The sequence below is a fragment of the Corvus kubaryi genome, unplaced genomic scaffold, assembly GCF_017639235.1.
Source record: "Corvus kubaryi isolate FWS band 111438036 unplaced genomic scaffold, C.kubaryi_AGA036_p1.0 129, whole genome shotgun sequence".
Classification (NCBI taxonomy): Eukaryota; Metazoa; Chordata; class Aves; order Passeriformes; family Corvidae; genus Corvus; species Corvus kubaryi.
This window is the reverse complement of record NW_024580664.1, coordinates 3,507,785-3,524,979: the sequence shown is the minus strand read 5'-3', so window position 1 is coordinate 3,524,979 and position 17,195 is coordinate 3,507,785. Positions and strand designations below refer to the sequence as shown.

General features: G+C 43.4%; 1 protein-coding gene across 1 annotated transcript; it reads left to right on the top strand.

Annotated features, from left to right (window-relative positions):
* Nucleotides 1–300: 300 nt before the first annotated feature.
* Nucleotides 301–14,612, top strand: STRA8 (stimulated by retinoic acid 8). Its single transcript, XM_042026969.1, has 8 exons — nucleotides 301–502; nucleotides 2,219–2,294; nucleotides 3,728–3,812; nucleotides 4,212–4,364; nucleotides 7,273–7,555; nucleotides 8,859–8,935; nucleotides 10,625–10,736; nucleotides 14,294–14,612. The coding sequence occupies exons 1-8, from the start codon at nucleotides 395–397 to the stop codon at nucleotides 14,366–14,368; spliced, it is 969 nt and encodes a 322-aa protein (XP_041882903.1). The 5' UTR covers nucleotides 301–394; the 3' UTR covers nucleotides 14,369–14,612.
* The last annotated feature ends 2,583 nt before the right edge of the window (nucleotides 14,613–17,195 follow it).

Below are 17,195 nucleotides of genomic sequence, written 5' to 3'. Positions count from 1 at the left end.
CCCTGGATATTCCATGGAAATGAAACATCAAATCATTGTAGGGAAGGGTGCAGGAGATAGGAGGCTGGCTTCAGCTGGGTTGCTGTTAATTGTTAGTGGTGAATTAGGTTTCAGTAAGTACTTAACAGGCAGGTATCTCTCAGGGAAAGAGAATATTTCAAACTCCATGATTTTCTACAGAAAGATAAACTCTTGTCAGTCAGCCAGTTTTTTTCTTTTTGTCTGTCCACTATATGGGCTGTAAGATTTCTTTCTCTTCACTTACGTATTTATTCAGTGTAAATAAATGTTGCCTTGCAGCTTTCAACAGACACAGCTGGAGACTAGTCTAAGGAAGACACATGCCAAAGTGAGTCTCAATCCCCTGTCACGCCTGCAAGAGGTAGAACACTGCATGGCAAAGCAGCACTTGCCACAGGCACACCACTGGGTTCCTCTGGCAAGACTCTTCAGCAGCTTGCGGGGAAGAGTTTTATCCCAGTCAGACAACTGTGCCTCAAAGGTGCGGAACAGTGACTATTTCTCTATGCATCGCTGTAATACCTGAGTATGTTCCAATTTAACCAGCTTTAGGTTCAATCTCTGAGGAGGATCACGGTGTCTTTATGGGTGCCAGTATGTGTGTAATTTCACTCCATGCACCTTTCCCTTTGAAGCTGCCAACTCAGCGTAAGGGAGTTGTCCAGTTTGTAGTTTCTGGGTCATGGGTTTGTCATGTGCCTTATCTGTACTTTCCTTATGGGCTTTTTGCAGCACTTTTATAGCATTGAATTTTCTTTTATAGTATTTTGGAAACAAACCAAGGGATCCCATGAGGAAGCTGATGTCACAGCATTTTGTTCTGAAATCAGAACAGTGAGTTTAGGGACAGAAGGAGCTAGAGGGAAAGGAGTAATTCAATCAGCTTTAGGAGGTGCACTTTGTCTTCAAGACACTGGAAAAATAAGTTCAGGAAAAAAAGAAGCACCAGTACTGTTTCTTGGTCTCTACTAAAGGAAGAAACTATTTAAGCAAAATTGTTTATGAAGATGAAATTTACTTAAAATACTACTGAAAAGACTGAAATTGCCATGCTTGAGGCAGAGGAGTAAACATCAGGAGTATTTTCTCAATTCTTCCACTGATTTGTTTAGTTACATTGGGTACCTTCAGTTTTCCAGTTTGTAAAATAGAGGGGGTAATGATTGTTTAAGACAGGAATTGTCCCCTGAATATGCTAAATACCACTACATGTAGCTTGTGCCTGCTGAGTCCCTTAGCTCTCGTGCAGGTTGAGGTAAGAGTTCAGTTTGCCATGTTCTAGCAAGATACAAGTTAACCTGAAGTCAGCATGATCTCAGAAGCCAAGACTAAACAACTACTTCCTTTGCCTGGTCTAAGGGGACTGTGTTCACATGCCAGTTCTTGAAATTGCTTTTTCATAGTGTCATGTGCCCCTTGCGTGACTCTAGGGGGCAAAGGAAGTTTAATATCTCAAAAAGCCTAAATACAGAAGGGTTGCTTGTAATCCTAGCACTTGGTGCCTGGCTAAAATATTCAGCATGAAAGCTCTGCAGTGTAGGCATGGATGGTCTCACCATGCACATAAGTCTTGAAATATTTTGGAGATATGTATGTTTAAATGCTTTAGCTGTATGTTTTCAGTTGTGCTTGGTATAGATGATGAAGGAATGATGTGCAGCACTGAAGTTAATCCTGTTAATCCAGACTTTTGCTAGGAGAAGCCTTTGCCGTGTTCTACACTGCTGTAATCCGGGTTAGAGCAATGCGGGACATGGCAAAGGCTTCTCCTAGCAAAAGTCTCATGGGAAATCATTAGTAAAATCTTATGCCTTAAGTTGGTAGGCATCCAACAAGACTTCACAGCATGGTATTTCTGGACATGCTCCAAGAAGAGAACGATCCAAACAAGACCATTTGCTGATGAAAAAAGATCAGAGTTAAGTAGCAAATGTCTGTGTGACTGGGTGTTTGTGTATGTATTGCATAATGTATACCCAAATATTTATATTCTATATTGAAGTTACTCTCCTATTAATTCTTTCCCCTTTTCATATGTATAAGGGTAGCTAGTGAAACAACACAGTTGTTTTCACAGAGACATGGAAATTACTGAAGGTAAACATGAAGGAAAAATGCAGAAAGCAACAAAGGCATGTTAAAACATGAATCTAGTTAGAGCAGAGAACAATCAGTTCTGTTTTCTTCTTATGTTTAGTATCAAGTTTTGCGTAAGGCTAAGACATCTATCCAGAAGCTGGAGCAAACCTTGTGTTCTTTGCTGAAGATGAAAGGTAACTGTATGCAAGTATTTGCTTGGACAAAGAGCCCGGACTTGGTTTTTATGTGTTTGTTAAATAGAGACAGCTGTACACAGCTGAGCCCATTAAAGCGTTGCAGCCAACTGTGGCTTTAGTTGTAACAAAAAGCAAGGGATGGTGAAAAGTCTGCCAACCCACTAAGCACTGTGTCTCAGAAATGCCCCTCTGACTCTCAGTCTTTCCTGCCCCTTCCCCAGTCTAGGTGAAGGAAGGAAACAAGCAATTCCTGCTGTCCCATGGCAGCAGGCTGTTTGAGCTGAGTCCCCTTGGCAGCTTCACCCTGGCAGGTGTGGGGCTTGGCATGGGTGCCCAGGCTGGATCCTTAGGCTCCCACTCGGAGCCTGCAGGAGCTGTGTGCTCCTCTGGCCACAGCCGTATGGCACAGTGTGAGTCACAGCTGTCACCAGCACCCAGCCCTGCGAGAGCTTACACTGCCCAACAGCACACTGGGGTGTTAGCTAGAAGGATTTCCTAGGGTAGGAAATGGAAGCCTCTGGTAAAGAGTGTACTCTGATATAAATGGTTAAGAGAGATGCTACAGTTTTGTTTTCTTTCAGCTTGGCACACCCTGCTCTGTTACAGCCTGTGACACCTCGGTCACACTGGTCAGCAGGTACCGTCGGCACGGGTGGCAGCTCCTGCTGCGGGGCTTCACGCCCCCAACAACGTGCCTTCTGTGTAGTGCTGCTGGCCACTGCCTCCACTGGCAGCAGGCAGAACTAGGGGCTGACAGGATAGAGGCTTTGGACATATTTTTTTGTCCCTTCAAGTGTCCAAATTCCTGTCAGCTAGAAAAAAAATGGCTATTCATGTGACTTGCACCTCCAGTAATTTGCATCTATTAGAAGTCTCAGTGCTTAAAATGAACAACCTCATCTGAACCCACATCCTTGGATAACCCATAAAAGTGAGTCACAGGTAGAAAGAATAGTTTGACAGCAAAACTGAAGGGATAACAAGCAGTGAGGCTTGCTGAGGGGAGTTTGAGGCAAGCTTCCCCTTGTATGTACTTGCATATATGCAAAATTCATACTGCTTGTGAATCACAGGTTGGATGTCAAGGTTTTTTACTTGCAATTTATTCATTATAAGGTAATCAAAAAATACTGCATTGACTAGTGCATGCCCAGACTTTGATTTGCTGGTTGTTTTCACCATCAGTTCTGTCAAATCAATTTTAGAAAGAAGGCATTGATTCTAAGTTCCTCAGTGTTCATAAACTCCCAGTAGTGCTAGTTACATTGTAGAAGAGACAAATGTTCCTTCTTTCACATCATTTTTGCCTAATGACAAGCTCTGGCTTGTGAAGAACCAGTTGTTGGCAGTATTCTGCTTGGTTGGGGCTGAGGGTGAGAGAGAAGCCAAAAGTGCCATTGATGTGACAGTAACCTTTCTGCTGACAACAGCGAGCTGCAGTCTGGAGGATGGGAGCCCATCCAGCTTGGAGGAAGTCAGGGAGGAGTATGTCAGGAGGCAGTTCGGCAGTTCCAGGTAAGGGCTTATACCAGTCAATAAAAGATGATAATACTTTGCACTTGCTTCCATCCCAGCATCTCTGAACTTCTTTGTCATTGCTACTGTATTTCCAAGCAGAGGTTTTTCATCATGAGGAGAGGAGAAAGAGGTTTCACCTGGACTGCTGTAATCCCATTGAGTGCACAAACATTCTAAGCATGTTGTTGGTCTCGTTTCCAGTCAGTGCTTGTATTTTCTTTCCCTTCTATGTAGCTGATCTCTGGCAAGGATTTCTCATTGCCTGCAGAGCAAAAGAAGGAGGAAAAAGCTGGCTTGGGAAGAATGGCTCTGGGCTTTGGAGTGACCATGACAAGGGCCTTATTAATCCAGTTAAGAAGTTGTTCATGTGGCTTTTTTCCCTTGTGTTCTTTCCAGCACTACATCAGGCTCAGAAGATATGAGTGAAAGTGACTCTGCCATCTGGTATTTGCTTCAAGAATGTGAAAAACAAACACCGGAAGAATATGGGAAGCCAGAATTGATCCAGTTTTCAGACACTTTATCCCCAGATCTAATGGAATTTGAACGGTAGGTGCACCCCACATAGCCTCAGGTTTTTAACTTGTTTGCATAATCACTGCATCCAGGCACTGCTGTCCATGCAGTCCTGCTGGAGCCTGCACCTGCCTTGCAGAAGCCTTGTGCCAGCAACTTTGGCCCTACTGGTGATGAAGCTGATCACTTCCTAAGCCCCCACAGCTTGCACATGAATGAGCTCTCAGTGTTGTAGCAGTCCCCAGCTTTTCAGGCCTTGGTAGATCCCTGAGGATTTTTCACCCCTTAAGAAAAAGAAGAAAATTTCTTTCAAGTGTGTCAGTCTCTGTGTTGCCATGCTTTACCACTGTATCCCTGCAATGGGGCTAGATTTTAGGAGGGTAAGAATTGCTGCACCAGATGAACTTGTCAGGTGTCTAACCGTATGTGTTCCAGGGAGGTGCAGGAACCAGAGTTAGGCACATTCTTTTCCCCACAGTGATGCTCATCCTTCCTCTAATGGCATTGTTATGAGGAGCTGCCCCTTCCAGAAACAGACCCTTAGCTCCTGGCAGCTTGGGATCAGAGTAGGGTAAGGCTGGATTCAACCAAGGAAGAGCTTGTAGTCCTCAGCCTCTGGGCTGCAGAATAGAGGTTGTCTGGAAGATACCAGAAGGCATTCTGCAACAATGCAAACATGTCTGCAACACTGGGGAGGAGGGGAACCTAAACACTTGCACGTGTGTTACGCTTAGAGCTAGTGGGTGTGAGTCTGTAAACCCTTTAAGCTCCTAAATGCCTGATGCAGGACCTAACAGTCAAAGACCACCATTCTCATGTCAGTTGTCCATGTATTTTAGTTAGAAGTCGTAATGGTAAAATTACTGGGTTTTTTCAGTTACTGATACCTTAAAACTGAGTACATTATATTCCCATGTTCTTCCCCTTCCTGTCAGACAACACTAGGAGGTAATTAGAGGTTCTATCCTGCATTTCCAACAGGATAAACGACTGTTTGATTGTAAAGATATGAGAAATAGATGCATGTGTAATCTATTTTGTACCATCAAGCAGTCCATTTCACCCTAACCATTCCAGAATTAAGAACACGCAGTGCAGGAGAATCCAGAGCTGCAGCTGGCATCCTCTTCCATGGCATCACCGCTGTAGCCAAAAACTTCTGCAGTTCCTTCTTCTCTTTTGCTTTGAACTGCTGTGTATTTCTAAAAACGCCTTGGATCATCGGGTTTTTCCTCAAAAAGAGAGTGCAGCTGGACCAGCAGATGGCACCAGCTTCCCACGCCTGCTCCTGCTTTTGCTCCCGTTAGAATTGGAGGTGGCTGTAGTTAAGGTATCGTTTAGAAGACCTTGAAATGTGCTGAACCAAGATTTTCAGGATTAGAAAAATCTGCTTCATCAAAGAGTGCACGACGGAGCCATAAACACCTGACTTTCACGTTCTTTACTGACGAGGCAGACCAGGGCCTGTACTGTGTAGACTCTGGCACTTACCCTATAGTCCTAGGGCCGATTGCATTTGGTTTATAGCTAATTCTTGTCAAAAAATTACCATTTATAACAGGCATAAAACGAAAGGGACTCTTCAGCAAAGAAAGCAACAGCCTTTTGATGATCATTTAATCACATGATTTGGGAAGCATCAGAAATGCCTTGAGCTTCTACTGACTGGGTTTTTTTCCCATGTCCAGCAGCAGGAGCTACATTGGTAGGACTTCAGAGTACTCTGCCCAGTGCAAAATGTGGTTGCCTCCTTCCATCTGGGAAGGAAATATTTGAGTCGTGCTTCAAGCTTAATTTCTTTAGCAGAGCAGTCTAATGGTGATTCATGTTCTGCTTGAGAAATTCCAGGTCCTTTGTTTGGAGCTGGACATACAGAAACCTTAGTGAGTGCAGTACCTTACATGAGAACACTTATTCCCCTTCTGGTATTTTGTCTCCAGCAGTGGTGGAAAATACTCCTGAGTGTGGAAACTGGGGTTTAAACAGATTTATGCTTGCCTACAAAATTATATTTTCAATATTGGTTTGCTGGAACAAATATTTACAAATAAAAAAGAAAAGAACGAACTCTTTTGAGTTGCTTTCTCATGCAATATTGTTCAGTTAATCAGGAAATGTGCTCATCTGGGACATCTTCCAAGGAATCATTTTGAGCCCAAACATAGTACCAATGACTGCTGTTTATAGAACTCTTGCTTTGTACTCCTTTGATCTTTTTATTTTCATCTGAGACTCTCTAAGCATTTAATTAATGTAAAATAACCTTCAGTGCTGCTTTCTGAAGTAGACATTATTATCCTTGATTCACTGTGCCACACAGTGCTAGCAGAAGAAGCAGGTTTGTTCTGAGATTTAGCCACTGGGTTGAAATTATGAGCCCTATGTTCCACCACCAGTTTCACTACAGACTGCATAGAAGTCAGTCCTAGGGATGTGTTTCCTTAGATGTAAAATGGAGGAAATTGAGCATCCGTGCTTAAGTCAGAGCATCCAGACCTAGGGTAGTGTCCTTCTGTCTGCATGTATAGCACCTTGTGCATCAGGATATGACCTCAGCCAGGGCTTTAAAGTGTAGTGCGATGCCAGTAGATGTATAAAAAGGGACTTACAGTGCAAAAGGCTCAGGATACAGAGGCAAGTAACTGAAAAATTATTAAATTCCAGTATGAGGTTTGCCTGTGCGACCAGTACAACCTGCAGTGCCTGGAGCTTCTGTTGTGAGGCAGTCCTGCTGAGGCTGAGGCTGAAGCTGGAGCCTGATTTCAGGTGAAATCTTCAGCAGTGTTGGGCATCACTCAGTAATTGTATGAAGTCTTGGAGGCAGAGTCAGTGAAGTAGTTATGGATCAGAGCCACTCCCCAGTGTCCCGCTGATTTTCAGTAGATGGCTGCCTTATAGCCTGCTTTTAAGAGATGCTCCCTTTCCTTTCCTTTCCTTCCAGATACCTGTATTTTTATAAGCACACAGTGGACCTGCTGATAGAGCATGGAATTGTTTGCACTGGAGAGGTGCCTCTTCCTGAGGTCTCCACAGCTATTTCCCATTTCTGGCAAGAGCTTTCTGAAGAGAGCAGGGACAGCATCTTGCAGTACTGTAGCCAGAGAGATTTCTTCATGGATCCCAAGGCTGTTTGCCCAGAGCCTGCTTGCACTGAAGGTAGTGTGAGGGACAGCGGAGGTAACAGTGAGGAAGCCAGTGGTTCCTCAGTCTCCACGCCAGAGGAAGTAAGTGCTCAGCAACATTCATAGTCTGCCTCTGAAACTCCAAGCCTTCAGAAGCCAATTGGCTCTGCAGCTTTTAATTGCAAACATAGGGTTGTTGTAACTAAGCTTTCCCAAGACCACATGAATGTATACATGGAGACAATAAGCAGTCTTTGAGTAAATGTCTGCAGCAAAATTTATCCTGGTAAGATACCTAGCAAGGTAAGATAGTAAGATAGGAGAAGATACCTAGCAAGCTGCAGTAGTGCAGTGTAGTAATCCTGCTGGTCTCCACTGACTTGCGGAGTTTCTGTGCCAAGTTACAGTTAAATTTGCTCGTACCTTGCTCCAGGGACAGGAAGCAAGAACAAGAATTATACAGTTACTGTGCTCTGCAAACTCTCCAAAGAGCACAGATTATCTAAATCCAGAAGGGATACCTAGTTTGCCAAAGCCTGCTGTGTTTTGGGTTGGGTGGGGTTTTTTCATCAAAGCACTTGGTAGCAAAGAGAAAGTATTTTTAGACCAGTCCCAGTGGTACAGGGCCAATGACTGCCTGTACCATGCACTTCTGCAGAGCAGAAGTCAGTGACTGAATAGACCAGGGCACTTATTAATAAGAGATTGATTAAAGAACAGCCAACTCTATAAATGGTTCCTGGAGCACTGATTGCTGAAGGAACTAGCTGCTCGAAGAGGTATGTGTAATTTCATTAGCCGCAAGAAAGGGACAGATGTTTACCTTTAGCATATAAGTAAATTGCATTGACAAGTTCTTTTTGGGTCACAGGACACAGCTCATACTGCTCGTCACCTTAGGAAATGTCATGGGAATGTTCCACGTACGGTACTTTTCTGGCACAGAAAGTGTGTGAACTGCATTATGGCAGAGTGAACTAATGAGTTTAGTGGTCTGGCACAAGGAGCATCCAAACTCCTTTGTAAACTGGAATTTGGAGAAACTGGCTGGTACAGCTGAGACCTCCAGCCATAAGCAGCAGTCCACAGTCAAGTCTCTAAAGCACCGACACAATTTGTGGGTTTTACTGATTTTCTGGGAAATGTAATGTGAAGCCTAATTCCTAGAGGTTGAAACACAGGCTTAAGGGAGTGGACTGACCTTGTGTTCCCAGCCATGAAATACAGTTATTCCACATTATTCCTGTCTCCACAAAACCTCTTGGTTTATTCTAGCTGCAAACATACCTGTTAAATGTAAAGAAAGAGTATCATGCTTTTAAAGACTTCATTATTAAAAGTTATGCTGTGGGTAAAACTTTTAGGTGGCTGGATATGCTGACATCTGAAGTGATTTCTCTGCTAGGTGATGTTTGAAGATGCGTTTGATGTTGCTGCTGGTTTCCTCGACAGAAGCAAGACTCAGGGCATGTCCAGCCAGAGGTAAATTACAATCTGCCCCCTTTTGGCAGACACAGTACGTTAATAGCTCACTTCAGTACTCCACGGCAAGTACTCTGTGGAGTAAGACAATAGTCCAGCTCTCTTTTTTAATAAATGGTCAGAGTAGCAGCCTCCAGCAACTGTGCTCACAATAATACTTCCTTTTCAGGTGTAAAAGTGAAATTACTAATGGTCATTTACAGCAGAATCAGTAAGAATCACTTATTAAGAGCAGCCCATCACTTCAGGATAACTGGGGTCCTTCTGATTTTCTTGGCTACTCTGCACAGCTTTCTGTCTTTTCAATTTACAATACTCATAATATTTTCCTTTTCTCTCTGTCACTTACCAGGCCTGTGAGGACCAAGAGGCATTCCATGGATGAATCAGCTAATCATAAACTGTACTCTCATTTAATGAGACAGAAATGATAATTTGTCAACATTTTCTCCCTTGTCTTTTTCAAGTACTCTAATTCAGTCACGTGGAGGCGATCAGGGTAAAGTGTGGTTGACCTGAACAGTAATACCAAAGAAACACAGGACCTGTTAAATAACACCTCTTTCCTCTTCAGTTCAGATGAGTTACCTGGAAGAGAACATGTCAAATACAAAGCTGGCACTGCCTTTGATTTTTCCCAGTAGACCAAAGAACAAAAAGGGTTGTTTTCCTCAAGAGGAAAATCACATTATGATTTCTCTTTTATGTATTCTTTCTACTTAGTCTTTGTTAGGATTGTTTCTCTTTGCAAGTAGTGTTTTTAATCTGTGGGGTTTTAATCCCACTTTCTACTTACTTTTCAACATTTAGAGTAATCTTTAATGTGACTCTCTTTCTTTTGCCACCATTCCAGGTTGCACTTTCAGAAGAGAATGAATTAAAATAAGGTTGTTTTGGCTGTTGATCAGAATATACTTGAATGGATGAAAAAGCTTAACAAATATTTATTTATTAAATAGTATTTATGAGGTCATAATTTCCATTTGCTTTTAAAATAAGATTAAGTATTTCTTAATACTGCAGAGTATTACAATAATCTTTACAGTCTGTTTTAGGTCCCAAATCAGTTTAGTATTTCAGTAGTCAACATTTATTGTTTTCTCTTCTTGCCTATTGTTCTGCACCTTGTAATTCTGGACAGAGGTGTGATGGCAGAACTTTGTAAAATCCCAGGAAGAATGCAGAGGTGAGGTCCAGAATGAAAAGCTTATTTTTGTGCCACAGTTACCTGAGAACAAACCTGCCAGTTACAGCTAACATGTCATTACATGAACACAGGTTACTGCACTCACTCAAAAACTTTACAGAAGAAGTCAAAGCTGTTCCTCTGAACAACCCTACCAAATACACTCCCAAATAACCATTGCAGCTGTCTATTTTAATGGATATTTACTTTTCCCCAAAACAGTGTTACTGTAGCTGTCATGTATCAGTGGATCTCCTTGTTGTGACACCAGCTGCTTGTATTTCTTTTCTCTGTTCTTATACATCTGCCTTGCACTTGGCAAACAGTATCTCATCAATACATCCATCACCACTCCTCCCGGTCTTGCTTGGCTGTTTTCTTTATTATCAGAACCATCTCGAAAACAATTTGAATTTTTTATAAATTTATAAGTAAAATATGGAGGAGAGAAAGTAAGGAGAAGGGAACAGGAAATTAAATACAGTATCTGATTCCATTTTCAGTTCAGCATTTGCAAGCTGCACTTCTGAAAATCCAGAGGATCACCAGAGACTCTATCTGCAGGTCACTGACTTCCTAAAACACCTCTTCTTTGCTAATACACAGTTTTGCCAGGTAAGCCTTGCCAAAGGATTCCTTAGAGAAGGAGCAGTGTATTTCAGGAGCAATGTCAGAAAGGGATTTTTGTGTTCAATGCTTCTGATCATATTGTCCAGAATGATTACAAATAAGAACTTGGGGTTCATAATTTCAGATGTGTCATTTCAAAATGCCAGTAGGATTGCCTTTGTAAGAGGCAAACTGAGTGAATACTGCTTTGAATATTATTCAAAATGGCAAATGATGTAAGGAATTTAAAAATTTTTTTATTATTATCCTTTGCATGAAAGTTCCTTGTGGAAAAGCTTGAGTGATCTCCTCTGAGCAGGTAAAGCTCACTTTCCAGTTCTCCATCAACCCCCAGCTGCTTCATTCTGAGCTCAGTAGAACCACCTTCTGCTTGTCTGGGTGCCAGGTTCCCTGCCCTGAGCCCTCCACTGGCAGGCCCTAGAAACAGGATACTCGTGTTCTTGAAAGAGCTGATGAAAAGGTCCTGAGCTTCCTCTTAACCTCAGCCTACTGTTGCAAGTTTGCTGAGCCAGAAGTCTTTGTGCTTGCATTGTTTGTCCTCCCCTTCTTATCTCCCTGCCAAGGAGGTGGCTCAGAGCTTGCCTGTGGGTGAAGAACAGAAAGGGAGATACCCCTCAGGCAGAGGTTTGGTTCAGTCAGTGGTACCTCCACAGCAGCCACTGGTTTGCTGGTTTCTATTGCCTAGCTCCTAGCTCCCACCTGTCTCTAGTACTTGAACAGATGCTCCTTTGAAGGAAAATAGGTTTGTGGTGAGGGGTAGTTGTGACAGAAAACAAAGCAGAAACTAGTGTTGCACCACTGTCTGAATCTATCACATAGAAACTGCTGCATGCCATTTGGCTCCCCCATCTTGGAGATAGCACTAAAGGAGGTGCAGAGAATGGCAGCAAGCACAGGCAAAGGCATTAACTAGAAACTGTTAAGAGTAGGACTTTTCTAAAAAAAAGACTGAGGGGTACTGCAAGACCATTTTATTCCTACATGGTGTGGATTTGGTACACAGAATGATTACTCATTGTGTCTAACACCAGAAGAACTAGAAAGCACTAAATAAAATGAAAAAACAACATATTAAAGATACTTGCATGTACAAATTACCATATTTAAACTCCAGGGTCATCAATCCATGGGCAATTACTAAATCTGAAGGTCCAGATTCATTTTCCAGTACAGGAGGACCTCACAGCACAGTTTGCTATAATGTAGGAGCATTTATTGTAAAACTGAGCACACTGTGTGCCCAATTCTTGCACTTTTTTCTAAACTTCACCTGCTGACTGTTGTCAGAGACCAGGCACTGATCTACACAGCCCTTTGGTCTGTGAATAGCTATGTTCTATGTAAGAGCGGAGCTCTTCTTGTGTTTATGTAAATGACCATGAACTGAGCAGGCCTAGAAAAGAAAGAAAATCTTTAGGCAAGATATAGCATTTTCTGGTTTTAAATTTCTTTTGTGAGTGTCAGGCCTGGCATGGTCTCATCTTGTCCTTCTGCTTGGGGCTGCTTCGTTATATGTGAGCCCAAGTCCATCTCCCAGCTCCCAGATGAGGTGGTATGGGAAGAGGTAGTGTCTCTCTCAAGCTTTAAAGAGGCACATTTAAAACAAGACTAGGAGAATGGCAGTGATGGGAAGAAAAGCAGCAAAAGAACCCAAAGTACTGCAAATTGGCAGTTGAGTGTACTGTGTGGATCCAAAAGGAAATAAAAAGCTGCACACATTTGTTTTACACAGGAACTTTTAGTTGTCTGTGATAAGACAATAAAAAGGGAGTTTGAGCAGAAATCACCCAGGCTAGATAATGTGAAGGTCACAATCTGTTTTGATTTAGAGTGCAGTACTGCACATCTAGACAGTGCTGCCAAGAGGCAAAAAAAAAGCCAAAAGAAAATATGACTGACAAGATATTTTTTGTTTTGAGAGCAGAAATTCGGATCCATCTCAAAGCAAACAGATTGAGACAGTTATGAAAGTGGTTGCAGAGCAGGGATAGAAGATGTTCCAGCTAGCTTGAAACACACCAACTCAGGCAGCAGCAGAGAGATCAGTATAGGCTACTCACCTTACCCCAGAAATTGGGCTGCTCAGAGCATCAGAGACTCCTGGACTTGACAGGGAAAGGAACCCGTCCTGCTTACCTTATGGGTATGACTGAACCTCTGCAGACCATTCCCCTTCCCTTGACATGGTACCTGTGCTGGTGCTATGCTAGCACAGGAGTTTGGGAAGTGTTGGGATAATTATCCCAAGGATAAAGCAGTGTCCCAGGACACTGTGCACACACCTTGTAGAAGATACAGAGGTGGGCAGCAAGTACAGTAAGTACCAAGGTAAGTCGTGTGATGTGCACCTGACTGAAATACAAAAGGCAGCCCATGGTCTCCTTTCCTTTCATCTGCAGAACTGATGAGGTGATGGATTTCATTGCTGGTCATTCATGCCAGTGCCATGTTCTGTCATTTCTGGTTAACTGTCCAGGTACAAACTGCAACTACTGCTGTTGGATTGTGGATGGTCCCTGTTTCATAGTCACAGAGCTACTGAGCACAGCTCCTCTTGAGCCGCTGCCCTGGCTCTCAAGGCTGCCAATGGCATGCCCCTCACTGGAATAAAAAGCTTCAGAAAAACTCACGCAAGAGGAGGGGAGAAATGATTTGGACAAGGAAAGGGAGAGCTCTTAAAAAGGCAGTGACCCCAAAATGAGAACAGGAGCATGCTTCTATGGTACCTGATAAAGAAATATTTCTGAGCATGAGATTAGTTAAGCAATCTTGTAATTTTTCAAGAGCTGTTGTCTTAAGGTCACATCATAAGAGAAGCTTAGCAGCAAAGGCAGTAAAGGATTCATTTAGACTGAGATCCAAAGTTTTTACCTCAATGAAACTCAATGAGGTTTTTTTCCTAAATAGTGCTGAGCACCTTTGTGTCTTCAAAGGCACACTTTCTTTTGAAATCATGGATTTTAGATGAGTCACTTAACAAGCAAGTGGTATTTAGTGCTCCTTAAGCTATACATTTTTAAACAGCACCTATTTTTAAAAGCAGTATTTCACTGAAGAGTCTTGCATCAATGCGGAAGGTGGACTAGATGGACTGCAGGCACAAACACTTTCACCTTCTAAACTTGGATTTCTCAAGAGCCACTTACTCTCTCTAAACTGGTGAAAGAGAAGACTGTTTCCTTCTATTGCTAAAAGTGGAACAAAGCCTGAAGTTGGTAGAAGTTAAGGCCTCAAGGAAGCTCTCATACCTTCATAGCCTGTTTTGTGACATCCTTGCTACCACAGTCAGTTACATCTGTCTAGATGATGTAAATAGACACAGGGTGGAGCCATGTGGTTTTAGAAGGAAACTGGCAGAAAATTTGAGCCATTCTTCATCAGGTACCTCAGGCACTTACCAAATGCTGGTGGTTGATTCAGAGAGGAGGGAGGGCTCATGGTGCATTTGCTGGCACATCAGCTCTTGACCAACTCACTGCGTATTTGAAATTCAATGAACTCCTCTGTTTTTTAATCCTGCTTGACTTTGGGGGGGCTTTCAGGAAGAAGATCTTCACTATGATCATGAGACCGTGATGCTGCGGTGCACTGAGACCTTCGATGATGAAGATTTCTAAACAGTATCTCCACTAATGTTTTGCCAAGCACTGCCAGGTACACCGGGCACATGAGGAAGCTTCACCTCTTTCAGCGAGCTACCTCTCTAAGCAGAGTGTGGAGACACTGTGTTGAACTGGTTTGTTACCATTGACTTCTCCTTCCCTCATTAGTACTTCTTGATATATCAGTTGAGTAATTTATACTTTTTAAAGGTTTCAAAGGTCTTAGATATTTATTAATAAATGTTTTTACCCATTGCTATTTAATGTTTAGCCTCACTTCACAGAGAAACTGGGGCATGTACAGTTAAGTGACCTTGCCTAGCATAAGCTGTGGGAAGAGCAGCCGGGAGGCCAGATCAGTGGCAGTCTGCACACTCCCATAGGATGCAGGTCTCAAACTGCAACCTGCAAAAATCACCTCCTGGCAGTGATTACTTTTCTGGTGCAATTTTTCATCTTGGGCTGACAAGGAAAGAGAGATTTCCTCACAGAGAGTGGGATGAGGCTCTTCGATCTCTTTATGAGGACAGCAGCAGTGAGCACCCACTCCCCAGTCACCCAGAAAAGTGCAGGCACAATAATACACTTTGGATTATTTACTTTTGTGAAGTGTGTAAAGCCAAGTGATCAGCCCTGTGCTCTTCTTCCACATCTAATTCTTGGATGAGTAGAGATGCTCAGATAGTGTCTTGGAATTAAAAGTGCTGTGAAATTGAATAAAGTCCTTCACATCTCTGAGTTATCATTAAAGGCTCTCTGCAGACTTGAACAAACTGTGTTCTGATAGTGTTGTTGAGGTCATGCTACCAGCCATCACAAACAGAAAGGATGGAAGTTTTATTTTAAAACCTAAACTAAAGCTGGCATGCCTAGGTATCCATCTTCAGCAGCCAGCTTTCAGACTGAATCCAAGAGGCCTGGACTGTGGCCCAGCATTGTCCTGGTGCATAAAAGCATGATACATTCAGGCAAAAACACGTGGAGCTGAGTACCAAAGTACAAGGGAAAAATAAACACTACAGAGCCCTTTCTGTGGGTGAGGCTGTGGTAGCACTCCCAGATGAATGTTTGCCAGGCTGCTGTGTTTGAAAGTGGGGGTGCAGGGGTCTTGTTTGGGTTTAAGAGCTCTTCAGAGTTCTCCAGGGTGCAGCCTTGCCATTCCCTGGCCTTTCCAGTGTGCGTCATTTATACATGCTGGCACAGGTTTGAGGTAATGACATTAAGGAGAAGATGAAGAACACATTACTTTGGTTCTGCCTCTTGTATGATCATATTTCACAAGAGTGCAGGCCTGCAAGGACCACGGGAACAGGGTTTCCTCTCCTGCACAGCCAACTTTACACAGACAATGGCTGTTCTGCACTGGTGTGTGTGACGCCTGCTCTGCCTTGGCAGGGAAGCAGCTTTAATTCCTGAGCATGTGACTGTTAGGTGTGCACAGGTCCCACACTGAGCAGCACTCAGTGGTCGTTCTGATGAAAACATTTCATGAAAAAATCTGGAAATATGTAGGCTAGCAGGCTACTGGGGCAGTGCAGTGGAAACGGGTTGGAGGCAGAAAGGCAGCAGGGATGGAGCAGTGGGAAACATGGACACATCCATGCACATGGACAGTGCAGCCATGATAGGGGTTTGGGCAGACCTAGCTGAACAGGACTCAGTACGTGACAGCTGTGCTGCAGGGTAGCAGCCTCTAACTTTACAACACAGTGAGCCTAACAAAAGGCAATCCTACTGCTCAGGTCACATCTTCTTGTGACAAAGGTATGAAAATGAGCCTCTGATTAGCTGCTCTAGTGCCAGTGCACCTAGGTACAAGCAAATCCCCATCACCATGTCCCACCAGAACAGCAGGAACATCTGGACTTGCCAATTAGCTGTCTGCCTCTGCGAAGCCACAAGCAGAGTGACCCCACACCTGGCTGACTTCAGTGAGTCTTGCTGCACTCAGGACTCAGTAGCGTGAAAGGGAAATACAGCTGACAGGTAGTTAGTTGGCTGTGCTCCAAGCAATCTGGAACAGCCCTCAAATGTTCAGTTTTAGCCTTGAGGATCCTCTGATTTTCATCTTCTCATTAAGTAGCAAGTAAACAGAAACTGTGTTGCTGCAGAGCAAAGCCAAAGCTGTTTCCAAATCTCAAGTGGCCACATGCAGCTGGGAGAAGTGGTGGCCCTGCAGACCAACCCCTGCCTACATAATTTTAAAATTTGGAATTGCCCCCCTGAGGCAAATAAAAGGGTATTTAATAAATAGATAACGAACATCAAAGGGGGAATTTTAAAGGGCATTTAGGAGCCTGAGATGGACATAGGGATGTAAACAACTTCAGAAAATCTGCCTTCTAAGCCTTAGCAACAGCAGACACAGCTGCCCCAGACCAGCATGCCACCCCCCACCGCTGTCTGTGCCTCCAGAGCCATAGGATGTGTTGGGCAAGAAGCTTCCTCTGGGAGCTGGGACCCCTCATGCCAGGATCTGTAAAGTCATGCCCAGCTCCACTCTAGGGGCCTTGCAAGCCAAATATGAGATGGTGACACACAGCAAGGTGCTGGGAGTGCAAGATGACAGCAAAACAGATGAGCAATGTTCTCCAGCCTTGGGGTGGGGAACAAAAAGCCAGTTCTAGATGATTTTTGTAGTAAACCTGTGCCAATGTTTTGGGGTTTTTTTTAACAGAACTAAAGCAAATGTAAACCTCTGGCACTTGCCAGCATCCTAACGTCTTATGAGGAGAAGGGAAAGGATATGGCTGCAGCATCCACGGAACTATTGGTGTGACTTGTGAGAGAAGCCTGGGAGCATAGGCTGGCTCTAAATGGATTTGGAGACATAGTCAAGGTT

Excerpts from the sequence above, each read along its gene's own strand:
- STRA8 (XM_042026969.1), top strand. The coding sequence starts at position 395 with ATGGCAAAGCAGCACTTGCCACAGGCACACCACTGGGTTCCTCTGGCA. Across the intron at positions 503-2,218 it reads CAGACAACTGTGCCTCAAAG|TATCAAGTTTTGCGTAAGGC; the intron begins GTGCGGAACAGT and ends TCTTATGTTTAG. Across the intron at positions 2,295-3,727 it reads TTCTTTGCTGAAGATGAAAG|CGAGCTGCAGTCTGGAGGAT; the intron begins GTAACTGTATGC and ends TGCTGACAACAG.